Raw genomic sequence first — 22,392 nt, 5'->3', positions numbered from 1 at the left:
GTAGGAGCTCATGGGGCAGTGGGGAGGGGAAAGAGGGGAAGAGAGAGGTGTGCTTGCATGTGGCATCTGATTGTGTCCCTCTCCTTCTTATATCCCTGCAACGGTCCCCGTACTTGTAGCAGCTTCCCCTAAATGTCTCTCCTCTGAGGCATTGCAGAGCATGACCTCAAACCTCTTGGGAGCCATGTGGCACTTTATATTCTGGACCACACAAGGCTCATCGCCCTGCCACAACACACAAGTACTTTCCAGATTTGACTTGACCGGTCCCCTCAGCTGCCTTGCCAAGGCCAATTAGCCCTGAAATAACCCCTGAAGGGGGTGTGATTATCCCCACCTAATAGATCACAAAACGTGGACTCAGAAAATTTAAGTAACTTATTCAAAGCCACACAGCAAGGACTCAGATCCCAGTAGGTCTGACTCCAAAGCACAGGCCCCTGCCACCATTCCACCTTGCTCTTCCTCACTTCTGTGTTCTTGAAGGTCAAGGGCCCAGCTTTAAAGCCTCTTCCTGTGGGAAGGCTTCCTTGACCATGTCAGGTAGATCAGGTGCTCACTCAGTTCCTTGTGCATCCACGTCTGCCTCCTCATTTCACAACTGTCCCTGTGCCAGACACTGGGGACCCACAGGTGATCTCAGTAAGGTCCTCGACCCAGAGGAGCTTGGAGCCTGTGCGAAGAGCAGGTCACAGATACTGGAGATTGTCCAAGGCAGGGACTGGGCCTCATTCTTGGCCTTCTCACCAGGGCTTAGTCTTTGCTGAACGGCTGGAATGACTGTCACTCTGGGTGGGAAGTAGGCTTTGTTCTGGAGACTCAACAGGCATAGTCAGGGCAGAGTGGGACACCTCTTCGGGTTGCAACAAAGGGCCAAAAGGAAGGCATTGGGTGGGAAAGTCAGAAAAATCAGTATTGGTGGAACTAAAATGAATGGATTGGAACGGCCATGTCCCTAGGTCATCAGCGTCCCCGAGAATGACTTCTTCTTCGACTTTGTTCGACACCTGACAGACTGGATAAAGAAAGCACGGCCTGTCAAGGATGGTAATGTGAGGCTGGGCCCTGAGATCATCTGAGGCCCAGAGCAGAGCAGGTGCCGGCACAGGGCCACACCGCGAGGTCCACCTGGGTGGGACCCGAGCTAGGGCCTGCTCCGGGGCTGGTGCTGGGCACGGGTGATCCTCTGTGCTGGGACGCTCTGGGTGACTGATTGCCCTCTGCCACAGGAATCGTGCCCTCGCTCACCTACCAGGTGTTCTTCATGAAGAAGCTGTGGACCACCACGGTGCCCGGGAAGGACCCGATGGCCGATTCCATCTTCCACTATTACCAGGTGAGCTGCCTGCCCCTCTCTGCTGTGCTGCCTCCATGTGCTGCTGGCCTTGCTGTATTTCAGGAAAGCAGAACCCTGCTGTCCTTGCCAGGAGGGGGGCCTCAAATAGTAAGGCCTCTAAGAGATTCCTGCTGGGATCCTGGGGAGTAGCTCAAAGGCAGGCCCTTCTCTTTCCTCAGTGCCTTGTACTTTCTTTGGAGACTTTAATCCCCACCCATTCAGGCCCTTCCCTTGGTGAGGGGCTGTCCTCTGAATCAGAGATTCTACAGCTACACCTGTGTGTATCTAGGGCATCTGTGTGAACGTGTAAACACTTTCTAGCACAAGCATGTGCCTGCGGGAAGCCAGGAGGGAGGCCCCCATGTTGAACCTCTATTTGTTGTCTGATGCTTTTCACTCATTCTGCCCTCCCAGCAAACCCCAACAAGTAGGCGTGTTGTTCCCATTTTATAGAGGGAGAAACTGAGACCCAGAGAGATCAAGTGATATAATTAGGGCTACAGGGTGTATAGAATCTGGGTTTGAATCCATGTCTTCACAACTGCAGACTCGGCGATCTTTTCTGGGCCAGTCCTGTTTATCATTCTGTAGGGGAGACAGACCAGGATGCTGGGAAGGTTGCGGGAGGCAGGGATGGTGGCTGCCGTGGTAGAGAGAACCCTGGCCTGGGAGTTGCCAGGGCTCATTCACTGGTGAGATCTGCCCCTCCCCCATGGTGCTGTTTTAGTGAATGGCAACATGAACATCAGCTACCATTTCCCCCAAGGCAGAAACCCAAGTCAGCCTTGACACCTCCCTCTCCCTCACTTCCCATGTCCCAAATCATTCATCTGATGACTTCACCTCCCAAACTCTCCAAAATCCATCCACATGTCTCCATTACCACGGGTACCAACTCAGGTCAGCCCATCATCTCTCATCTGAATGAAGCTGGTAACCTTTGCCCCGAGCTTCCCTGTCCATTTTTGTCCCCTTTGAATCCATTCTTCCTATGGGGGTCATCATGCTTTCGGGATCCTCTCAGTGGCTTTCCTCAAAGTAGAACGCCAAATCCTGACTCTGGCCCTGCATGGGGGTGCCACTAGCTACTTCTGCTGCCTTGTCTTCTATCCAGCACCCCTTTGTTCACTCCAGCTACGTTTTTTCAAATTCTCAGGTATGCCTGGGGGCCTTTGTAACATTTTCTCTCCTGGGAAGCTTTTCCCTAGGTTCTTTCCTTCACCTACTGAGCTTTTAGATGTTATTTCTATCATCATAAAGGAAATCTTCCCTATTCCTAAAACTAGATCAGGTCAACTAGTTATATGCTGTCATAGCACTGAGAACAATTCCTTCAAAGATTGTAATTATACATCAATTTGGGGTGATGGATGTCTGTTCTTGCCTTGACTACAAGTTCCTTGTGAGTAGGGAAGTAGATGTTGTTGCTTAAAGGGCCTGGCTCATAGCAGATGATCAATGCATATTTGTTGGCTTGATGGATGGGTAAATAGGCGGTGACTCAGTGAATGAATGGGTAGAAGGATGGATGCTGAATGAACTTGTGGGTGGACAGATGGACAAATGAGAAATGGATATGGGTAGGGAGAACCATATGGGTGGACAGATGGATGGGTGTGGATGGATGGATAGGTGGGCGAGTAGATGAAAAATGGATGGAAAATAATTGACTCAGGTTTCTAATCTGCAGTGTGTCCTCAGGCCAGCCTCAGTTTTCCTATGCTTCAACGAGTGGGTAAGACAGTTGTAAGGCTGTGGGCAGTGTTGGTCATTTGGAAGCTTCATCTTTGCTTTTGGTCCACTCCTCATCCTCAATTACTGGAAGCTCAAAGTGGGGAAGAGGCTGGTGCTGCTGATGAAACTAGCGGGTCTCAAAGGAACTGAATGGGAGGAGGCCAGCCAGAGAGGCTTTTCCCAAGGAAGGACAGGCTCAGAAGGTTAGGGGTGTGGAACAGTCTCAGGTTCACCAGATGGTCACTCTGAGTTTCTTCATCTTTGAAATGTGGCTGCTCACCCCACTGGACCGTTATGAGGGAAAATGAAATAATAATATTCATACATGGCTCTGCTTTCCAACTGTAAAGTGCTGGATCTGTGCAGGCATGGTTGCTATTTCCCTGTCCTATCTCCTCTTGGGGCACAGTGTCAGCTGAGGCTGGAGGAAAAGGTACGCCCAATGTGGGGTAAGGCAGTAGACCTCGCCTGAGACCTGCTCTGTCTCTGGCAGGAGTTGCCCAAGTATCTCCGAGGCTATCACAAGTGCACACGAGAGGAGGTGCTGCAGCTGGGGGCACTGATCTACAGGGTCAAATTCGAAGAGGACAAGTCCTACTTCCCCAGTATCCCCAAGCTGCTACGGGAGCTGGTGCCCCAGGACCTCATCCGGCAGGTTTCCCCGGATGACTGGAAGCGGGTGAGTATAAAGGCGGCAGCAGGACTAGGGGTCTCTGGGCACCCCACGGGTCAGGCGGCAGGTGCTGGCCAGCAGCCCAGGGAAGTATCTCTTGTTGTCCCTGTGTGTGATAAGGTCACCCTCTCATTTTCCCTTCCTTTCGCTTTAGTATCCGTTTCTCCAGGCAAAGGACTCACCTAGCTGCTTGGTAGTAATTTGCCCTATTCTGGTTGCCATGGTGACCTGATTTCACTTGATACTCTTTGGTCTGCTTACTTAGGGGAGGGGAGGGGAGGGGAGAGAAGGGAAATAAGGATTCCATTAACCGGGATGATGGAGGCCCCTCCTGGCCTCCAGGGCCCCCATCCTATGCCTGGCCCTCCAAGGCCCATGACCGCTAACAGTGCAGGTGAGGTAGGAGCGGCAGGGGAGAGGCCTCTGATCCCCCCTCTCCCTACAGTCCATCGTTGCCTACTTCAACAAGCATGCAGGGAAGTCCAAGGAGGAGGCCAAGCTAGCCTTTCTAAAGCTCATCTTCAAGTGGCCCACCTTTGGTTCAGCCTTCTTCGAGGTGAAGGTACGTTATGGGTGGCTTCTCAGGAGCAAGGGAGGAAGGGACTAAGGAGTGGGGATGAGAAGGCACAGAAACGCCTCCCCAGGACTGTGGGAAACAGCGATGGCCTCTGCCACCTGCCCTGGCAAGGAAAGGACGGAAGCACCCTCAGCTTGGTACCACCTCGGTATCTCAGCCCTGGGACATGAGGGACAACCAGCAGCTCAGCCTGGCAGGGGAGGCAGATGTGTAAACCAGCCACAGTAATGGAGAACGATCTGTGCTGTGACAAAGGGGAGCCCTTATCAAGGTGACTGAGAAGGCTGAGGCGGCTTCCTGGAGGAGGCCACACCTGAACTTCCAGGAAGACCCTGGGGAGAGTGTTCCTGGCAGAGGGCCTAGCGTGAGCAAAGAGCCAGTGGTGTACAGGAAGTGCAAGTGGCTGAGTATGGATGGGCGCAGGGTATGAGAATGAGCAGACTGTGGTGAGGCAGGCTGGCAAGCCGGCGAGGGGGTTGGGTTTCCTCCTGAAGGTGGTGGCCAGCCCTGGAAGGTTCTGCATAGGGATGATGGGGCCAGAAGTCCACTCTGACTGGGGGGCGAGGGTGGGCCTGAGGGGCACGACCGGAGTCAGGAGAATGGTAAACAGGCTCGCGTGAGAAGTGGGGGTAGGTCAGGCTGGAGAGGAGGGGATGGCCTTGTTACATACCTCGGACGGGAGGCCTTTTGAGAAGTCTGGCTGTACAAGGAAGAGAGGGAGGCAGAGAGGTAAGCTGGAGGCAGGAGTTAGAGTTCAAAGAGGGTTTTTAAAGAAGGCAGACATTTGGGCTGAGAGAAGAGATGGCCCAGACTCCTAGAGAAGCAGGAGAGAAGGGATGAAACTGCTGCCGGAGAGGGTGGGAGATGGGGTCCCTTGGGGACCCGTGAAGGGATCTGGGTCGCACTGAGGGCCCAGCAGAGGTGGAAACCTTGAGGTTGTGGCAGAGCCGCTGGCTCTGCTGCACCTCTGGCATTGAGCAGGAGCAGGGGAGGGCAACTTACTCCTAGCACACAGCTTTTCCTGCTCTGGGCTCCCCCAGCTCTCTGATGGTTTCCGGCTTTCTTTGCCAGCAAACTACGGAGCCAAACTTCCCTGAGATCCTCTTAATTGCCATCAATAAGTATGGGGTCAGCCTCATCGATCCCAGAACCAAGGTAAGCAGTGACAGGGAAGAGCGGGGGTGTGCTTCTCTGTCTGCACCTCTCACAAGAGCCCCCAGACCCAACCCCCCAAAGCCCCTGCTGGCCACCATCCTCACTTAATGTGGCCAAGAAGGCAGATGATCTTGAGAAGTGGTCTGTGTTTGCTTCGTCTATTTCCCTACCTGCTCCATCAAAATTGCTCTCCTAGAGTTACTAGCCAACACCTTGCTACTAAATCCAATGAACTTTTTAGCACTTGGCCTTTTGGCGTCATTGGACCTTACAACCATTCATTCCTTCCAGGATGCTCTCCACACATTGGTCAGGATGGCAGACTGCACCGGGGTTAAATATTCTCATATTTATGGGCCAGAGTAGTCCTCACCAAGGGAACCAGGAAGCACAGTCCTACCACATACCCAGGAGGAGTACAACTGGACCACTGGCAAAGGGTGCCAATGGCCACCACCTTCCTCTTGTGTTCATGTTTCCCACTTTCCTGGTTTTCCTCCTCTCTCTCTTGGGTCATTCTTCTCACATACTTCTGTGTGATTATTTTCTACCCACACACATGGTGCTCCCTGAGGCTTCCTGGCATCTTCTTGATTTCCTCCTAGTAGGACCATCCCATCCAGGACCCCTGCTTCCATTCCTTCAGGCCTCCCAAATTTCCAGTTCCAGCCCCACATACCCCATAGCCTCGTGGACACGGAGGGAGAAGGCATCTGCCTCCCCTAGCATCTCCACAGCAGAGCTGGATTCTCTCTTCTTGCTTCTTTGCTTGTCTGAGGGCCCAAGGCCTTTCTGGTGGGTGTGGGCTGGTGCTGAGGAAAGTGAGGCCAGAGGGTCCAGACTGTGCAGGTTCAAATTTTCTCTGCTTTCCCAGGACATCTTGACCACTCATCCCTTCACCAAGATCTCCAACTGGAGCAGTGGCAACACCTACTTCCACATCACCATTGGGAACCTGGTGCGCGGGAGCAAATTGCTCTGTGAGACATCACTGGTGAGACCTCTTTTATTTAGGCCTGGTAGGGCTCCCCTACTTTGCCTAAAGCTCCAACCATCCTCTTTGTCCCCAGAACAAACGTGAGGAGTGCATGGCTTGGCCTGAGATTGGGATCAAAGATCAGATTGGGCCAAGGTCAAGTCAGTTTGAGGCTCAGCTTAGGTCTGGGAAGGGCACTTAATCTGGGGCTGAGAACAGACCCCTCATTTATTAACTATTGTTTGAATGACTGCAGTGTCTGGGGACTGAGTCTTTAGCCCCTGAGTTCAACAGTGGAGCCATTAGCAATGAGGCCTCTTGGACTGAGCTGAATTTCTAAGGCGTGGCTCAACTGGTAAAGCCTTTCGAATCACCAGGATGTAAGGGGCATACAAGCTAGGGCCTTCATGTAGGGTCATAACAACTTTGAACCTTAGACATGTGGCTGGATGAGTCCAACCCTTCAGCTGTGAGGCTGGGGAGATGGAGTCCAGAGCAGTACAGGATTCTCCTTAGTTCAGGGCTCTGCCCTTTGCAGTTTCCTGGGAGTGGTCTGGGTCTGAATGGGCTGGCCCTGTCCCACTATTTGCTCTGTTTATCTTCTTGTGCTGTTTCCAGGGCTACAAGATGGATGACCTCCTGACTTCCTATATTAGCCAAATGCTCACAGCCATGAGCAAACAGCGGGGCTCCAGGAGTGGCAAGTGAACAGTGGGGGAGGTGGTCCTGTTTCAGGCCCATCAGCTACCTCTGCAGGTGGGAGAGGACTTCTGCCATCTGGGCAGGGAGGCTGGGCTAGCCAGCCACCACTGATTATTACACCAACTTAGCCTCTGATCCTCTTCCAGTGAGGCAGCCTTGCTGGGATGCAGAGCTCCCCTCTATCCACTCCCGAGGGGTGGTTCTAGCTCTGGCTTGCGGTGGCCTTCTCAGTTGTAAAACCCTATGCTCCTTGGGTGCCTTTCTTAGACCAGTCCTACCGTGCGACCGCCTTTGACTTTCCATGCAACCACTGTGACAGGGAATCAAGAGGACAACCTAGTTCTCCATACTGGGACCAACCAAACCAAACCAACCAAGAATATTCTGAAATCCAAGGGACTGGCTTAATTCCTGTAAGTCCAGAATTCTCAGCTGGGATGAGGGAGACAGACTACTTTTCTATATTGCAGTGTGAGTGCTGAGCCCTGTGTTAGTCTCCCCTGATCACCTCAGGGTATAAAGTATGTGTTTAATCATTTGGCCCTCTGGTGTCTTTGCTCGGGGAAGAGGAGAGAGTGGGGTGTGGCCTGTAGGACTGTCTCCTCAGTCTGTGTGTGTAGGGCTAAGCTGGTCTGGGTTTGGGGTGCCTGAGCCCAAGATGTGCTTGAAAAGGGCTTAAAGGGGCTGGCTGGGACCACGGTGGGTTAGGGGTAAATGTTAGGACATCAGCCTGGGAGGTAGGGGCCTAAGTGTGCAGGGGCCAGCTTCTGGGCCTTAACTAGGACCAGTGGAGCCAGAGTGACCCTCGCATCCTGTCAGAAACATCTCCTTGGTTCATCAAGAATTGTGCTGCCTAAGGTTAAATCCTTGTGTCCTCAGAGTGCCTATAAAACGTTACTTTGTGACGAGGATGAAACAACCAAATTCAGCTGTGATCTGGTGAGGCATGGGAATGGGGGTTTTAGACAGAGAGGTAGGATTTGGGTGTGAGGCATCCTCCTGGGCCATGACAGGGAAGAGTGCCTAGAGAAGTGACAGTGGAGACTGCCCTAGAGGAGGGGATGTTTACGATGAGCCCCTAAGGCCCCCCCTAATACTTCAGTAGGGCCAAATCCTTATTGTCCTCACACACACAAGTGTCTTGGGTCATCTGCATCCAGATGCCAAACACTCCAGAGGGAGTTCTGTTCCTGTTCTCCCCAGCTACCTGTGTGGGAGGAGCTGGTTGTGAAAATGGAGGCCCCAAACCAGATAGCCCTGATTTCTGGGATGACCATGTGGCTTTCTGAGACAGCTTTGCCCACCAGTGTTTACAGAGCTCCATAGGCAGCCTCAGATAAATCTGAGCCAGAAGGAAGGTGCTGTGGTGGTGTGCCTCTACACAAGCATATCAGTGGGGATACAGAGGCCCAGAGAAGGTGTGCGAATAAGTGAAGGCCACACCGAACTCAGTTCACTGCTTTTAACATTTGGCTCTGAGACACCAAGGGCTCCAGATGCTTGTTCTATGCCCTAGTTCCCCTTCAAGGCCTAGGGTCGTTGGGTAGGCACAGAATTATGCCCATCATCCCATTGCACACTAGATCACAGTGTGTGTGTGTGGGATGAGATCTTTCCCCCGATTCACGCCCTTGCCTATACCACTTCTCATTCTCTGACTCAGGATGGCATCACTTTTGCAGTCATCCCCTAGTCTGTCAGCCTGAGTGATCACAGAGGGGTCCAAAGAATATGCCATTAACCTTCTGGGTTCCTGAGAGGTTGCCTTTATTCTCATGCTGATGTGCACAAAGCCATTCCTTTAGCAGGGAGTACTATGAAGGGTTAGGATAAGAAACCCTGTAACTCCAGCTTCAAGACCACAACAACAGTTTTTCCCTTGCCCATCCCCTAGAGATGCATTCTTTATGGAAAGCACTAGACCAGAGTGGTTCCCCTGAGAGCCTCAATGGCCCTTCTGCACTCCTTTCTTGACCACTTCCCACCATCACCACCCTTAGGCACAGAGAGGAAGAAGAAGGAAAAGGCAATGTATGACAAAATTTTCTCCAAGGACATCCTATAGGAGGAGGAGAACATGCTAGAGAAGGAATGCACTGTATGAAAGACTTCCTGGGAGGAGGATTTAACAATGGGGATCTCTTGGGATTTTCAGGATGGGGACCTCTTTAGTGGGCACTGTGGGTCCCAAGGTTTCTAGGGCAGGGGGTCAATATGATTCAATGGAGGGGATCTGTCTGATGACCCCCCCCCCAGGGAAGAATGTCGGTGGTTTGATGTTCTTAGGGGACACTGGTAGGATGACTTTTCCCTCAGGGGATATTGATAGTTAGATCTCCTTGGGGGACAGTGGTGGTTTGACCTTCCCCTTGGGCAGTCACTGGTGGCTTCACATCCTTCTTGGGAGGGTACTGTGGTTTGAGGGCCTCCTGTTTGGGGGCTTCTGTGACACAGAGGGAACTTGGATATCTGAGAATTGGGGGGATTCAGGCTGGCTGGAAGGTAGCTGCTGTCCAGGGCTTTTCCATGACTCATTTTGTGTGTCAGGGACTGGTTCCTGAATATGTTGTAGGGGGTAGAAAAGACATACACACAGATTCCCTTAGTGTCACTTTCCCAATCTGTGTTTGCTATGTGGTGAACTCCTAGTCCTCTCTTAAACGTTAGAACCACCTTCTAAGTTTCCTCCCCCAAGATTTTCGGCAAACATATATGGCCTGCCAATTCTGCTTGAGGCAAATAAGGTCCATTATGTGAGGGTATGGAAGCTCCAAAGGAAGCTCTCAAAAAGTAGCAAAACTTGCTTAAAGATTATATATTTTATAATAATTGCTTTCAAGTCAGTTATAGAGAGAAAGGAACATGTTTCCCTACTGGAATGCGAGCTTCTTGAGGCCAAGAACCTTTAACTTGTCACTATATTCCTGGTGCCCAGAAAAATGTCACATACTAGGTGCTTGATATCATTTTTTGACTGATGGAAAAACTGGTAATAGAGAATTCAGACCTACTCTCCTACTCGAGGAAATTTTTTTTTCAAATGGATACAATACAAAGAAAAACATATTAACAACGTAGTGACGAATTATGGGGACCAAATCAAGAATGTGGCGATCCAAAAAGTGAAGCCCAGACCCAACTATACACCGTCTACAAGAAATTAGATACAAATAGATTGAAATTAAAGCCTGGAAAAATGAATACCTTGTTAACACTACTGAAAAGAAAGATGAAGTTGCTATTAATATCACACAATGTCTTTGCTTCAGAGCAAAGAATATTACCAGGGATAAAGAAGTTCATTTCCTAATGATTAAAGAGATCATTTCATCAAGAAGACATGTTCATGAACCTTTTAAGTGTTTCAAAACACATGAAGCAAAGACAAGAGTGCAAAAAGAACTAAATCTATAATTATATTTGAAGATTTTGATGCCCCACTCTCAATAAAAGAACTGGGCAGAAAATCAGTAAGATGTAGAACACCTGAAAAACTACTGGTTCTGGTCCAAGATGGTGATGTAGGAAGATGCTGAACTCACCTCCTCCACAGACACCTATTTATAGAGCAATTCCTCCTGAAGACGACCTGAGGGCTGACTGAACAGCTTCTTCACCACAAAGAAACCACGCAGAGACTGAACTGTAGTGGCTGGGCAGGTGGTGTAGTACGGAGGGGCTGTGAGCAGACTTGTCTGCCCTGAGGCACAGAAAAAAGCCTTGGTTTCAAAGGGCAACTAGATACAAAGGAACCAGTCCTAGAACCCTGCCGAACAGTGGTGGGGGGGTGGGGGTGGGGAGGTGCTGGAACCCTCTCCAGGTCACAGGACCTGGAAAACGCCATGGTTTATGTTCCTCCTCCACCTTTATCAAGGTGTGGATGGAAGCAGGGTCTGGGCATAGCTGGCCTACTGCCTCAGTCAGCCCCAGGTCCCTACCCCACACCAGCCTAAGCTATCCCTGCCTGTAAAGTAGCACCCCCCACCCCCACTCCCACCAGTGTAGTGCATACCCGGACAGTCCTGGTCAGTGTCTGCTCAGCTACAGCCATCTTGCCAAGGTGACATAGGTGGAAAGCACCCTGGAACACACTAGCTCCACACAACTTTCTGAAGACAAGCAAGTTTGGCTCCAGACAACTTGCTGAAGTACTCCTGGTACAGAGCCCTATGGGACCTCCTGGCTGATGCCTGCCTCAGCTCTAGCTGCCCCACCAAGGTACCCCCAGCATTGAGCATCCTGGAACACCGTGACTTGCATCTACTTCAGCTTCAGTCCTTTCAGGGCACCAACTGCATGGTGAGTCCTGACACAACCCCGGCCCGCATCCACTTCTGCTTTGGTCATCCAGAGTGCCCTGGGACTCCCAACCCATATCCAGCTACAGCTCTAGCCAGCCAAAGTCACCAGGCACATACAGTCTACACAAGGGATGACCATTCACAAGACCATTCCTTTAAGTTTAGGAGAAGTAGGTGTTCTACCTCATTCATAGAAATAAACACAGAAAGTCAAGCAAAATGAGACAGAGGAATATGCTGCAAATGAAAGAACAAAACCTCATAAAAAGAACTACATGAAATCACCAACCTACCTGATAAAGAGTTCAAAGTAATGGTTATAAAGGTGTTCAACAGCCTGCAGAGAATAGATGAACTTAGAACATCAATGAGATAGAAAACATAAAAGACCAGAGTTTAAGAACACAATAACCTAAATGAAAAATACACTAGAGGTTGTAGAAAAACAGAGCAGTAATCTGGAAGACAGGGTAATGGAGGGCACCTGAGTTGAACAGCAAAAGGAAAAAAAAATTTTAAAAATGAGGATAGGTTAAGGTCTCTTGGGCAACATCAAACAAATATTTGCATTATAAGGGTTCCAGAAGGAGAAGAGAGAGAGAGAGAGAGCCAGAAAACTTGTTTGAAGAAATAGCTAAAAACTTCCACAACCCAGGGGAGGAAACAGACATCCTGGTTTCAGAAGCACAAAGAGTTCAAAACAAGATGAACCCAATGAGATCCACACCACGACACATGGTAATTTGAATGTCAAAGATTAAAGGAAGAATTTAAAAAGCAGCAAGAGAGAAGCAACTAGTAATGTACAAGGGAAACTCCCTAAGGCCATCAGCTGAGTTTTCAGAAACTTTGCAGGCCAGAAGGAAGTGGCATGATCTACTCAAAGTGCTGAAAGGAAAAAACATACAACCTGAGAATATTCTACCTGGCAAGATTATCATTCAGAATTGAAGGACAGAGAAAGAGTTTCCCAGAAAAACAAAAGCTAAAGAAGTCATCGCCACTACACTGGCCTTAGAAGAAATGTTAAGTAGAAAAGTCCATAATTATAAGAAACTTGTGAAAGGAAAAAATATTTCATGAATAAAAGCAAAGAGTATGGTAGTAGAGCAATTATATCTAAAATATTAGTTAAGGGGACTCACAGAAAGAGACAACATATACATAAAACGTGGAGTGTGGAACTAAAATTCCTTTAGAAAGTGTTCAAACTTAAGTGGCTATCAACTTAATACAGACTGCTGTATACTTAGAATGTTATATATGAACTTCATGGTAACCACAAACCCAAAACCTGTAATAGATACACTAAAGTCATCAGTCACAAGAAAGAGTATGGGAGAAAAAAGGAACATAGAAGAGCTACAAAAAGCACCCATAAAACAGTTAACAAAATGGCAATAAGTACACAACTATCAGTGATTAAATGTACATAGTGTAAATGCTCTAATCAAATGCGTAGGGTGATGGAATGGATAAAAAAAAATCAAGACCCATGTATATGTTACCTACAAGAGACTCACTTCAGACCTAAAGACACATACAGACTGAAAGTGAAGGGATGGAAAAATATATTCCATGCAAATATCAGGGGAAAAAAGCCAGGGTAGCAATACTTACAAGACACAAAAAAAGTCATTGCACAATGATACAGGGATCAATCCAGCAAGAGGATATAACAATTGTAAATATCCGTGCACCCAACACTGGAGCACCTATATACATAGAGGAAATTTTAACATTTATAAAAGGAGAAATTGACAGTAGGGAATAATAATGGAGAACTTTAACACCCTACTTACATAAATGGATAGACAATCCAGACAGAAAACTAACAAGGAAATTGTGGCACTGAACAACACATTAGACCAGATGGACTTTATAGATAAATACAGAACATTCCATCCCAAACCAGAATCCACATTCTTTTCAAGTGCACATGGAACATTCACCAGGACAGATCATGTGTTAGGCCACAAAATAAGTCTTGATAAATTTAAAAATACTGAAATTATATCATGCATATTTTCTGTACACAGTAGATAATTAAAATCAACTATAAGAAAAAAATGGAAGAAACACAAATACATGGAGGCTAAACAATATGCCACTAAACAATGAATGGATCAGTGAAGAAGTCAAAGAGGAAATTTTAAAAAATACACGGAGACAAATGAAACTATAAAAACACAGTGGTCCAAAATCTTTGGGACCCAGCAAAAGCAGTTCTAAGGGAAATTTAAAATGATACAGGCTTATCTCAATAAACAAGAAAACTCTCAGTCTAACCTTAAAGGAACTATAAAAACAAGAACAAAGCCCAAAGTTGGAAGGAAATAATAAAGATTAGAGTATAAATTAATGAAATAAAGACTAAAAACTAATAGAAAAGATCAATGATATTGTATATCTGAAACCAATATAATGCTGTATATTAATTATACTTGAATTTTAAAAAGCTGAATTATAAAGTCAATAAACAATAGTTAAAAATCTTTTAAAAAATCAATGAAACCAGAACTGGCTTTTTGAAAAGATAAGCAAAATTGATAAACCTTTAGCCAGCCTCATCAAGAAAGAGAGAACCGAAACAAAATCAGAAATGAAAAAAGGGAAGCAACAAATGACACCACAGAAATACAAAGGATTATAAGAGACTACTACTATGAAAAATTACATGCCAAGATACTGGTCAACATAGAAGAAATGGATAAATTCCTAGAAACATACAATCTTCCAAAACCGAATCAAAAAGAAAAAATCTGACTAGTAACAAAATGGAATCAGTAATCAAAAAACTCCCAACAAACAAAAGTCTAGGACCAGATGGACTCACCAGTGAATTCCACTAAACATTTAAAGAGTTAATAACTATTCTCCTCAAACTATTCAAAAAAAAAAAAAAATAGGAAAGGGAAGAAAGATTCCAGATTCATTCTTTGAGGCCAGCATTATCCTGACACCAAAACCAGACAAAGACACTACAAAAATCAATATCCAATATCAATAGACCAATATCCCTAATGAATGTAGATGCAAAAATCCTCTACAAAGTATTAGCAAACTACACTCAACAATACATTAACAGGATCATTCACCACGATCAATGGGCTTTATTCCAGGGATGCAAAGACGGCTCAATATCCACAAATCAATGTAATACATCACAATAACAAAATGAAGAATAAAAATCATATGCTCATCTCAGTCAAGACAAAGCATTTCACAAAACTAAACATGTGTTCATGATACACACTCTCAACAAAGTGGGTTTAGAGGGATCATAGCTTAACATAATAAAGGCTATATATGACAAGCCCAGAGCTAACATCATGGTCAGTGGTGAAAAACAGAGAGCTTTTCCTCTAAGACCAGGAACAAGACAATAATGCCCATTGTTGTCACCTTTATTCAACATAGTACTGGAAGTCCTACCCACAGCAATGAGACAAGAAATGAAAGTTATCCAAACTGATACGAAGTAAAAACTATTTGCAAATGACATGATACTACACATAGAAAACTCTGAAGACTCCATCAAAAAACTATGAGAAGTGATATATGAATTCAGTAAAGTTGCAGGACACAAAATTAATATGCAGAAATTCACTGTGCTTCTATACATTAATAATGAAATAGAGAAATTAAGAAAACAATTCCATTTACAATTTCACACCAAAAAAAAAAAAAAACCCTAGAGATAAACTTAACCAAGGAGGTGAAAGGCCTGTAACTTAACCACAATGAGACATCACTTTATACCTATCAGAATGGCTAGAATCAAAAAGAGAGTAACAAATCTTGGTGAGGAGACAGAGAACAAGGAGCCCTCATGCACTGTTGGTCAGTTTGTAAACTGGTTCAGCTCTTGTGGAAAACAATACAGAAGTTACTCAAAAAATTAAAAATAGAAATATTACACGATCCATTAATTCTACTATTGGGTATTTAACCAAACAAAACTAAAACACTAATTCAAAAAGATCTATACACTCCTACGTTTATTGCAGCTCTATTTACAATAGCCATGATATGGAAACAACCTAAGTGTCCACCGATAGATGAATGGATAAGTAGTAGTAGTATATACATACAGGGGAATATTCAGCCATAAAACAGAATGAGAAATTGACATTTGCAACAATGGATGGAACAAAAGGGTATTACATGCTAAGTGAAATAGGTCAAAGACAAATACCATATGATTTCATTTAATATGTAGACTCTAAAACACAAATGAAAAAAGCAGAAAAACACCCATAATTATAACAAACTGATAAGTGCCCATCCCCCCCTCACACCTAACCTCTCCCGTCTGGCAAGGTGGGTGAAGGAAAGTGGGAGGCACAGGTTCCAGATACAGAGTGGATAAGCCACAGAGATGAAAGGTCCAACATAGGGAATATAGTTAATTTTATTATAATAGCCTTGTATGGTGACAGATGGTAGCTACATTTGTGATGAGCATAACAATGTATAGAGAAGTTGAATCACTAAGTTGTACACCTGAAACTAATGTAACATTGTGGATCAAATATACTTAAGAAGCAAAACAAAATAAAAAACACTACTAACCAACTAGATCCCATTGACATTTACAGAACATTCCACCCAATGATAGAAAGTGCACATTCTTTTCAAGTGCACATGGACATTTACCAAGACAGACCATATTCTGGGTCACAAAAATAGCACCAATAAATTTTAAAGGATTTAAGTCACATAAAGTATGTGACCATATAGACCATATAGAATTAAGTTAGAAATCAGTAACCTAAAGACATCTGGAAAATACCATTTGGAAACCTAACATACTTCTAACCCAAGGGACAAAGAAGAATTAACACTACCTTATTTCAAGACTTACTATGAAGCTATAGTAATCAAGGGAATATGATTTTGTCATAGAGTCAAGCAGATACATGGAACAGAATCAAGAGTTCAGAAATAGACCCACACATACGAAGAGAATTGATTTCTTATAAAGGTGCAAAGGCAATTCAGTGAAGAAATAATAGTCTTTTAAACAAATGGTGCTGGAATAACTATGCCAAAAACCCCCCAAAACTTAAGTCTATACCTTGTACTATATACAAAACTTAATTCAAATGGATTATGGACCTAAATATAAAACCCAAAACTATAAAACTTCGTGGGGGAAAAACAGGAGAAAATCTGCTACCTTAGGTAAGCACAGATCTTAGAAATGACATCAAAACCATGATTTATAGGGGCTCCTGGGTGGCTCAGTTGGTTCAGCGCATGACTTTGGCTCAGGTCATGATCTCATGGTTGATGGGTTCGAGCCCCGCCTTGGGCTCTGTGCTGACAGCTCAGAGCTTGGAGCCTGCTTTGGATTCTGTGTCTCCCTCTGCTCCCACCCCCCCACTCTCTGCCTCTCCCCTGCTTGCACTCTCCTTCTCTCTCTCTCTCAAAAATAAATATAAAAAAAATTTTTAAACCCCATGATTTATATAAGAAAAAATCTGAGGGGCACCTGGGTGGCTCAGTTAAGTGTCTATTGGTTTTGGCTCAGGTCATGATTCAAGGTTCATGAGTTCGAGCCCCACATGGGGCTCTATACTGAGAGTATGGAGCCTGCTTAGGATTCTCTCTCTCCCCTCTCTCTCTGTCCCTACCCTGTTTTCTCTCTCTCTCTCTCTCTCTCTCTCTCTCTCTCTCTAAATAAATAAATAAATAAACTAAAAGAAAAGAAAAAGAAAAAATGTAATAAGTACATTTACTCTAAACTAAAAACCTCTGCCTTCTGAAGACTGGTACCATTAGGATGAAAAGACTAGGCATGACCTAGAAGAAATCATGCGTAACACATAGATCTGATAAAGGATGTATAAATATATACAAAGTGTGTCACAAAACTAATAAACTCACTATAAAAAGGACAAAAGATTTGAACAGACACTTCCCCAAAAAGAGATGCAGATGGCAAGTAAGCACAGGAAAAGATGCTCATCATTATTAAACATTACAGAAATGCAACTGTAAATCACAGTGAGATTCCACTCCACATGTACCAGAATGGTTAAGATGAAAAAGAGTGACCAAACCAAATGTTGGTAAAGATGTTGAAAGCAGAACTCTCATACACTGCTGGTGGGAATATAAAATGGTACAACTGCTTTGCAAATCAATTTTGCAATTTCTTAAGAAGTTAAACATACAGGGGTGCCTAGCTGGCTCGGTTGGTTAAACAAGTGTCTGACTTCAGTTTAAGTCATGATCTCATGGTTCATGAGTTCAAGCCCCACATGAGGCTCTCTGCTGTCAGCGGAGAAGGCTGCTTGGTATCCTCTGCCCCCCCCCCCTTCTCTCTGCCCCTACACCACTTGTGCTCACTCTCTCAAAATAAATTAAAAAAAAAAAGTTAAACATACACTCAACATTGCTCTAGCTATTGTACTTCTAGGCATTTACTCAAGAGAAACGAAAGTGTTATGTCCACACAAAGATATGTACAATCCACACAAATATTTGATAGCACTTGTAAATACTTATAAGAGCCCCAAACCAGAAACCCAGATGTCTAACAACGGATGGCTAGACAAATTGTGGTGTATCCATACAATGGAATACCATTCAGCAATAAAAAGGAATAAACTACTGATATAACAACATGGGAGAATCTCATAATAATTATGCTGAGTGAAAAAAGTCAAAAACTATGCATTACTGATTCAGTTTATATACAATTCTTAAAATGCAACTATAGTGACAGAAAGCAGGTCAGTGGTCCCTGGGATTGTGGTATTCAGAGAAGGGCAAGAGGCAGTGAGAAAACTTTTATTGGTGATGTATTTGTTCATTTTCTTGGTTGTGGTAATGATTTATTACTAAAAACTTATTAAATATTACATTTTAAATATCTGTAGTTTATTATATGTTAACTATTCCACAATAAAGCTGCTTTTAAAAACTTTCTAGTATTTCATTCAAAATATTTATTGAGTTTTGTCTACACACTGGGCTTTGTTTTAGGTGTTGAAGATGCATCAGTGAATGAACATCTAAAAAAATCCCTTCCATCATGGAGCTTACATTGTCACTGAAGGAGGAAGAGACTATTAAATAAGTAACAGCATGTCAGGAGGTGAAAAATGCTATGGGAAAGTGATTGAGCAGAGTAAGGGTAAGAGTGAGTTGGCAATTCTAAATAAGATTTTTCAGGGTAGACCTTTCTAAGTGTTATCTGAGCCCAAACCTGAAGTGGCTAAGAGAGTGAGCCCTTTTGGGTGCCTGAGGCAAGTGATTCCAGGCAATGGACAGCATGTACAAAGGCCCTGAGGCAAGAGTACCTTAGATGTTTGAGGAGAAATGAGACCAATGTGCCTTCAGCAGAGTGATATAGGACATCCTCGGCCATTCTTAGGACTGGCTTTTATTCCAAGTGAAATAGGGAGCCACTGAAAAATAAAAGCAAGGAATGAGAAGTGACGTTATCTTAGGTTTTAACTGGATCACTCTACCTGCTGTGCTGGAAACAAACTAAGGGGATAGAGATGGGGAAAGATGGAAAAGAGGAGAAGTATAGAGACCAATTAAGATTATTCCATTGGGGTGCCTGGGTGGCTCAGTAGGTTGAGAGTCTGACTTTGGCTCAGGTCATGATCTCGCAGTTTGTGAGTTCAAGTCCCACATAGGGCTCTCTGCTGTTAGTGCAGAGTCTGCTTCAGATTCTCTGCCCCCTTCTCTCTCTGCCCCTTCCCTGCTCACTCTGTCTCTCTCAAAATAAATTTAAAAAAAGAAAACTACTCCAACGACCCAAGTGCAAGATGATGATAGGCTTGGTCCAGGCTGGTAGCAGTGGAGATGGTGAGAAATAACTGAATCTGAAAATACTTTAAAAGTATAATCAACAATATTTGCCAATGGATTGGATGTGGTGTGTGCAAGAGAAAGGATTTAGGGATGACTTCAAGAATTTGGCCTAAGGAAACAAATATAATTGCCATTCTCTGGAAAGATGCAGTAAAGCAGATTTTGAGGGTGGAAGATCAGGAGTTCAACTGTTTGGGGAATGATACATCTGAGATTTCTCTTAGACACCCAGTGGATATTAAAGAGGATGTGAGATTCTAGTCAAGATGGCAGCGTAGGAGGACGCTGGGCTCACCGCGCGTCCTGCTGATCACTTAGATTCCACCTACACCTGCCTAAATAACCCAGAAAACCGCCAGAGGATTAGCAGAACGGAGTCGCTGGAGCCAAACGCAGACGAGAGGCCCACGGAAGAGGGTAGGAAGGGCGGCGAGGCGGTGCGCGCTCCACAGACTGGCGGGAGGGAGCCGGGGCGGAGGGGCGGCTCGCCGGCCAAGCAGAGCCCCCGAGTCTGGCTGGCAAAAGCGGAGGGGCCTGACAGACTGTGTTCCCACAACAAGCGCGACTTAGCGTCTGGGAGGTCATAAGTTAACAGCTCTGTTCGGAAAGTGGGAAGGCTGGAGGACAAAGGGAGGGAGAGCTGCTGAGCCCCCGGACGACAGAGCTCAGTTTGGCAGGGAACAAAGGCGCTCGCCAGCGCCATCTCCCCCGCCCATCCCCCAGCCAAGATCCCAAAGGGAACCAGTTCCTGCCAGGGAACTTGCTCGCTCCCCGCAAACACCCAACTCTGTGCTTCTGCGGAGCCAAACCTCAGGCAGCAGATCTGACTCCCTCCCGCTGCCACAGGGCCCCTCCTGAAGTGGATCACCTAAGGAGAAGGGAGCTAAGGCTGCCCCTCCTGCCCCCGTGCACCTTGCCTACCCACCCCAGCTAATACGCCAGATCCCCAGCATCACAAGCCTAGAGTGTACAAGTAGCCCAGACCACCCCACAGTGAATCCCGCCCCTAGGAGAGGGGAAGAGAAGGCACACACCAGTCTGACTGTGGCCCCAGCGGTGGGCTGGGGGCAGACATCAGGGCTGACTGCGGCCCCGCCCACCAACTCCAGTTATACACCACAGCACAGGGGAAGTGCCCTGCAGGTCCTCACCACGCCAGGGACTATCCAAAATGACCAAGCGGAAGAATTCCCCTCAGAAGAATCTCCAGGAAATAACAACAGCTAATGAGCTGATCAAAAAGGATTTAAACAATATAATAGAAAGTGAATTTAGAATAATAGTCATAAAATTAATCGCTGGGCTTGAAAACAGTATAGAGGACAGCAGAGAATCTCTTGCTACAGAGATCAAGGGACTAAGGAACAGTCACGAGGAGCTGAAAAACGCTTTAAATGAAATGCAAAACAAAATGGAAACCACCACGGCTCGGATTGAAGAGGCAGAGGAGAGAATAGGTGAACTAGAAGATAAAGCTATGGAAAAAGAGGAAGCTGAGAAAAAGAGAGATAAAAAAATCCAGGAGTATGAGGGGAAAATTAGAGAACTAAGTGATACACTAAAAAGAAATAATATACGCATAATTGGTATCCCAGAGGAGGAAGAGAGAGGGAAAGGTGCTGAAGGTGTACTTGAAGAAATAATAGCTGAGAACTTCCCTGAACTGGGGAAGGAAAAAGGCATTGAAATCCAAAAGGCACAGAGAACTCCCTTCAGATGTAACTTGAATCGATCTTCTGCACGACATATCATAGTGAAACTGGCAAAATACAAGGATAAAGAGAAAATTCTGAAAGCAGCAAGGGGTAAACGTGCCCTCACATATAAAGGGAGACCTATAAGACTCGTGACTGATCTCTCTTTTGAAACTTGGCAGGCCAGAAAGAATTGGCACGAGATTTTCAGGGTGCTACACAGAAAAAATATGCAGCCGAGAATCCTTTATCCAGCAAGTCTGTCATTTAGAATAGAAGGAGAGATAAAGGTCTTCCCAAACAAACAAAAACTGAAGGAATTTGTCACCACTAAACCAGCCCTACAAGAGATCCTAAGGGGGACCCTGTGAGACAAAGTACCAGAGGCATCACTACAAGCATAAAACATACAGACATCACAATGACTCTAAACCCGTATCTTTCTATAATAACACTGAATGTAAATGGATTAAATGCGCCAAACAAAAGACATAGGGTATCAGAATGGATAAAAAAACAAGACCCATCTATTTGCTGTCTACAAGAGACTCATTTTAGACCTGAGGACACCTTTAGATTGAGAGTGAGGGGATGGAGAACTATTTATCAGGCGACTGGAAGCCAAAAGAAAGCTGGAGTAGCCATACTTATATCAGACAAACTAGACTTTAAATTAAAGGCTGTAACAAGAGATGAAGAAGGACATTATATAATAGTTACAGGGTCCATCCATCAGGAAGAGCTAACAATTATAAATGTCTATGCACCGAATACCGGAGCCCCCAAATATATAAAACAATTACTTATAAACATAAGCAACCTTATTGATAAGAATGTGGTAATTGCAGGGGACTTTAACACCCCACTTACAGAAATGGATAGATATCTAGACACACGGTCAATAAAGAAACAAGGGCCCTGAACGAGACATTGGATCAGATGGACCTGACAGATATATTTAGAACTCTGCATCCCAAAGCAACAGAATATACTTTCTTCTCGAGTGCACATGGAACATTCTCCAAGATAGATCATATACTGGGTCACAAAACAGCCCTTCATAAGTTTACAAGAATTGAAATTATACCATGCATACTTTCAGACCACAATGCTATGAAGCTTGAAATCAACCACAGAAAAAAGTCTGGAAAACCTCCAAAAGCATGGAGGTTAAAGAACACCCTACTAACGAATGAGTGGGTCAACCAGGCAATTAGAGAAGAAATTAAAAAATATATGGAAACAAACGAAAATGAAAATACAACAATCCAAACGCTTTGGGATGCAGCGAAGGCAGTCCTGAGAGGAAAATACATTGCAATCCAGGCCTATCTCAAGAAACAAGAAAAATCCCAAATACAAAATCTAACAGCACACCTAAAGGAACTAGAAGCAGAACAGCAAAGGC

At 45.3% G+C, this 22,392-nt stretch overlaps 2 protein-coding genes and 1 long non-coding RNA gene across 6 annotated transcripts in view; 1 reads left to right on the top strand and 2 right to left on the bottom strand.

The window, feature by feature from the left end:
* MYO7A (myosin VIIA) overlaps nucleotides 1-7,689 on the top strand; it is an 84,594-nt gene extending 76,905 nt beyond the window's left edge. For all 3 annotated transcript variants that reach the window (XM_019811766.2, XM_019811764.3, XM_019811765.3), the window contains 7 exons: nucleotides 960-1,047; nucleotides 1,230-1,336; nucleotides 3,564-3,749; nucleotides 4,189-4,305; nucleotides 5,392-5,475; nucleotides 6,350-6,469; nucleotides 7,070-7,689. In XM_019811766.2, coding sequence (XP_019667325.2) covers nucleotides 960-1,047; nucleotides 1,230-1,336; nucleotides 3,564-3,749; nucleotides 4,189-4,305; nucleotides 5,392-5,475; nucleotides 6,350-6,469; nucleotides 7,070-7,159 — 792 coding nt within the window. In that variant the 3' untranslated portion in view covers nucleotides 7,160-7,689. The remainder of the gene's footprint in view (nucleotides 1-959; nucleotides 1,048-1,229; nucleotides 1,337-3,563; nucleotides 3,750-4,188; nucleotides 4,306-5,391; nucleotides 5,476-6,349; nucleotides 6,470-7,069) is intronic.
* Nucleotides 365-6,351, bottom strand: LOC123380467. The gene is made up of 2 exons (XR_006586265.1): nucleotides 6,155-6,351; nucleotides 365-1,921 (listed from the first exon to the last, which is right to left on the bottom strand). It is a non-coding gene; the product is annotated as an uncharacterized LOC123380467 (long non-coding RNA).
* Nucleotides 7,690-17,806: 10,117 nt separating the features above from the next.
* The window catches only part of GDPD4 (glycerophosphodiester phosphodiesterase domain containing 4), a 174,677-nt gene continuing 170,091 nt past the window's right edge, over nucleotides 17,807-22,392 (bottom strand). For both annotated transcript variants that reach the window (XM_019811762.3, XM_045038695.1), the window contains one exon: nucleotides 17,807-18,875. In XM_019811762.3, coding sequence (XP_019667321.2) covers nucleotides 18,804-18,875 — 72 coding nt within the window. In that variant the 3' untranslated portion in view covers nucleotides 17,807-18,803. The remainder of the gene's footprint in view (nucleotides 18,876-22,392) is intronic.

Source organism: Felis catus, chromosome D1 (genome assembly GCF_018350175.1).
Source record: "Felis catus isolate Fca126 chromosome D1, F.catus_Fca126_mat1.0, whole genome shotgun sequence".
In the NCBI taxonomy this organism is placed as follows: domain Eukaryota; kingdom Metazoa; phylum Chordata; class Mammalia; order Carnivora; family Felidae; genus Felis; species Felis catus.
The sequence above is the reverse complement of the archived record's forward strand: the minus strand, read 5'-3'. Positions and strand labels throughout refer to the sequence as shown.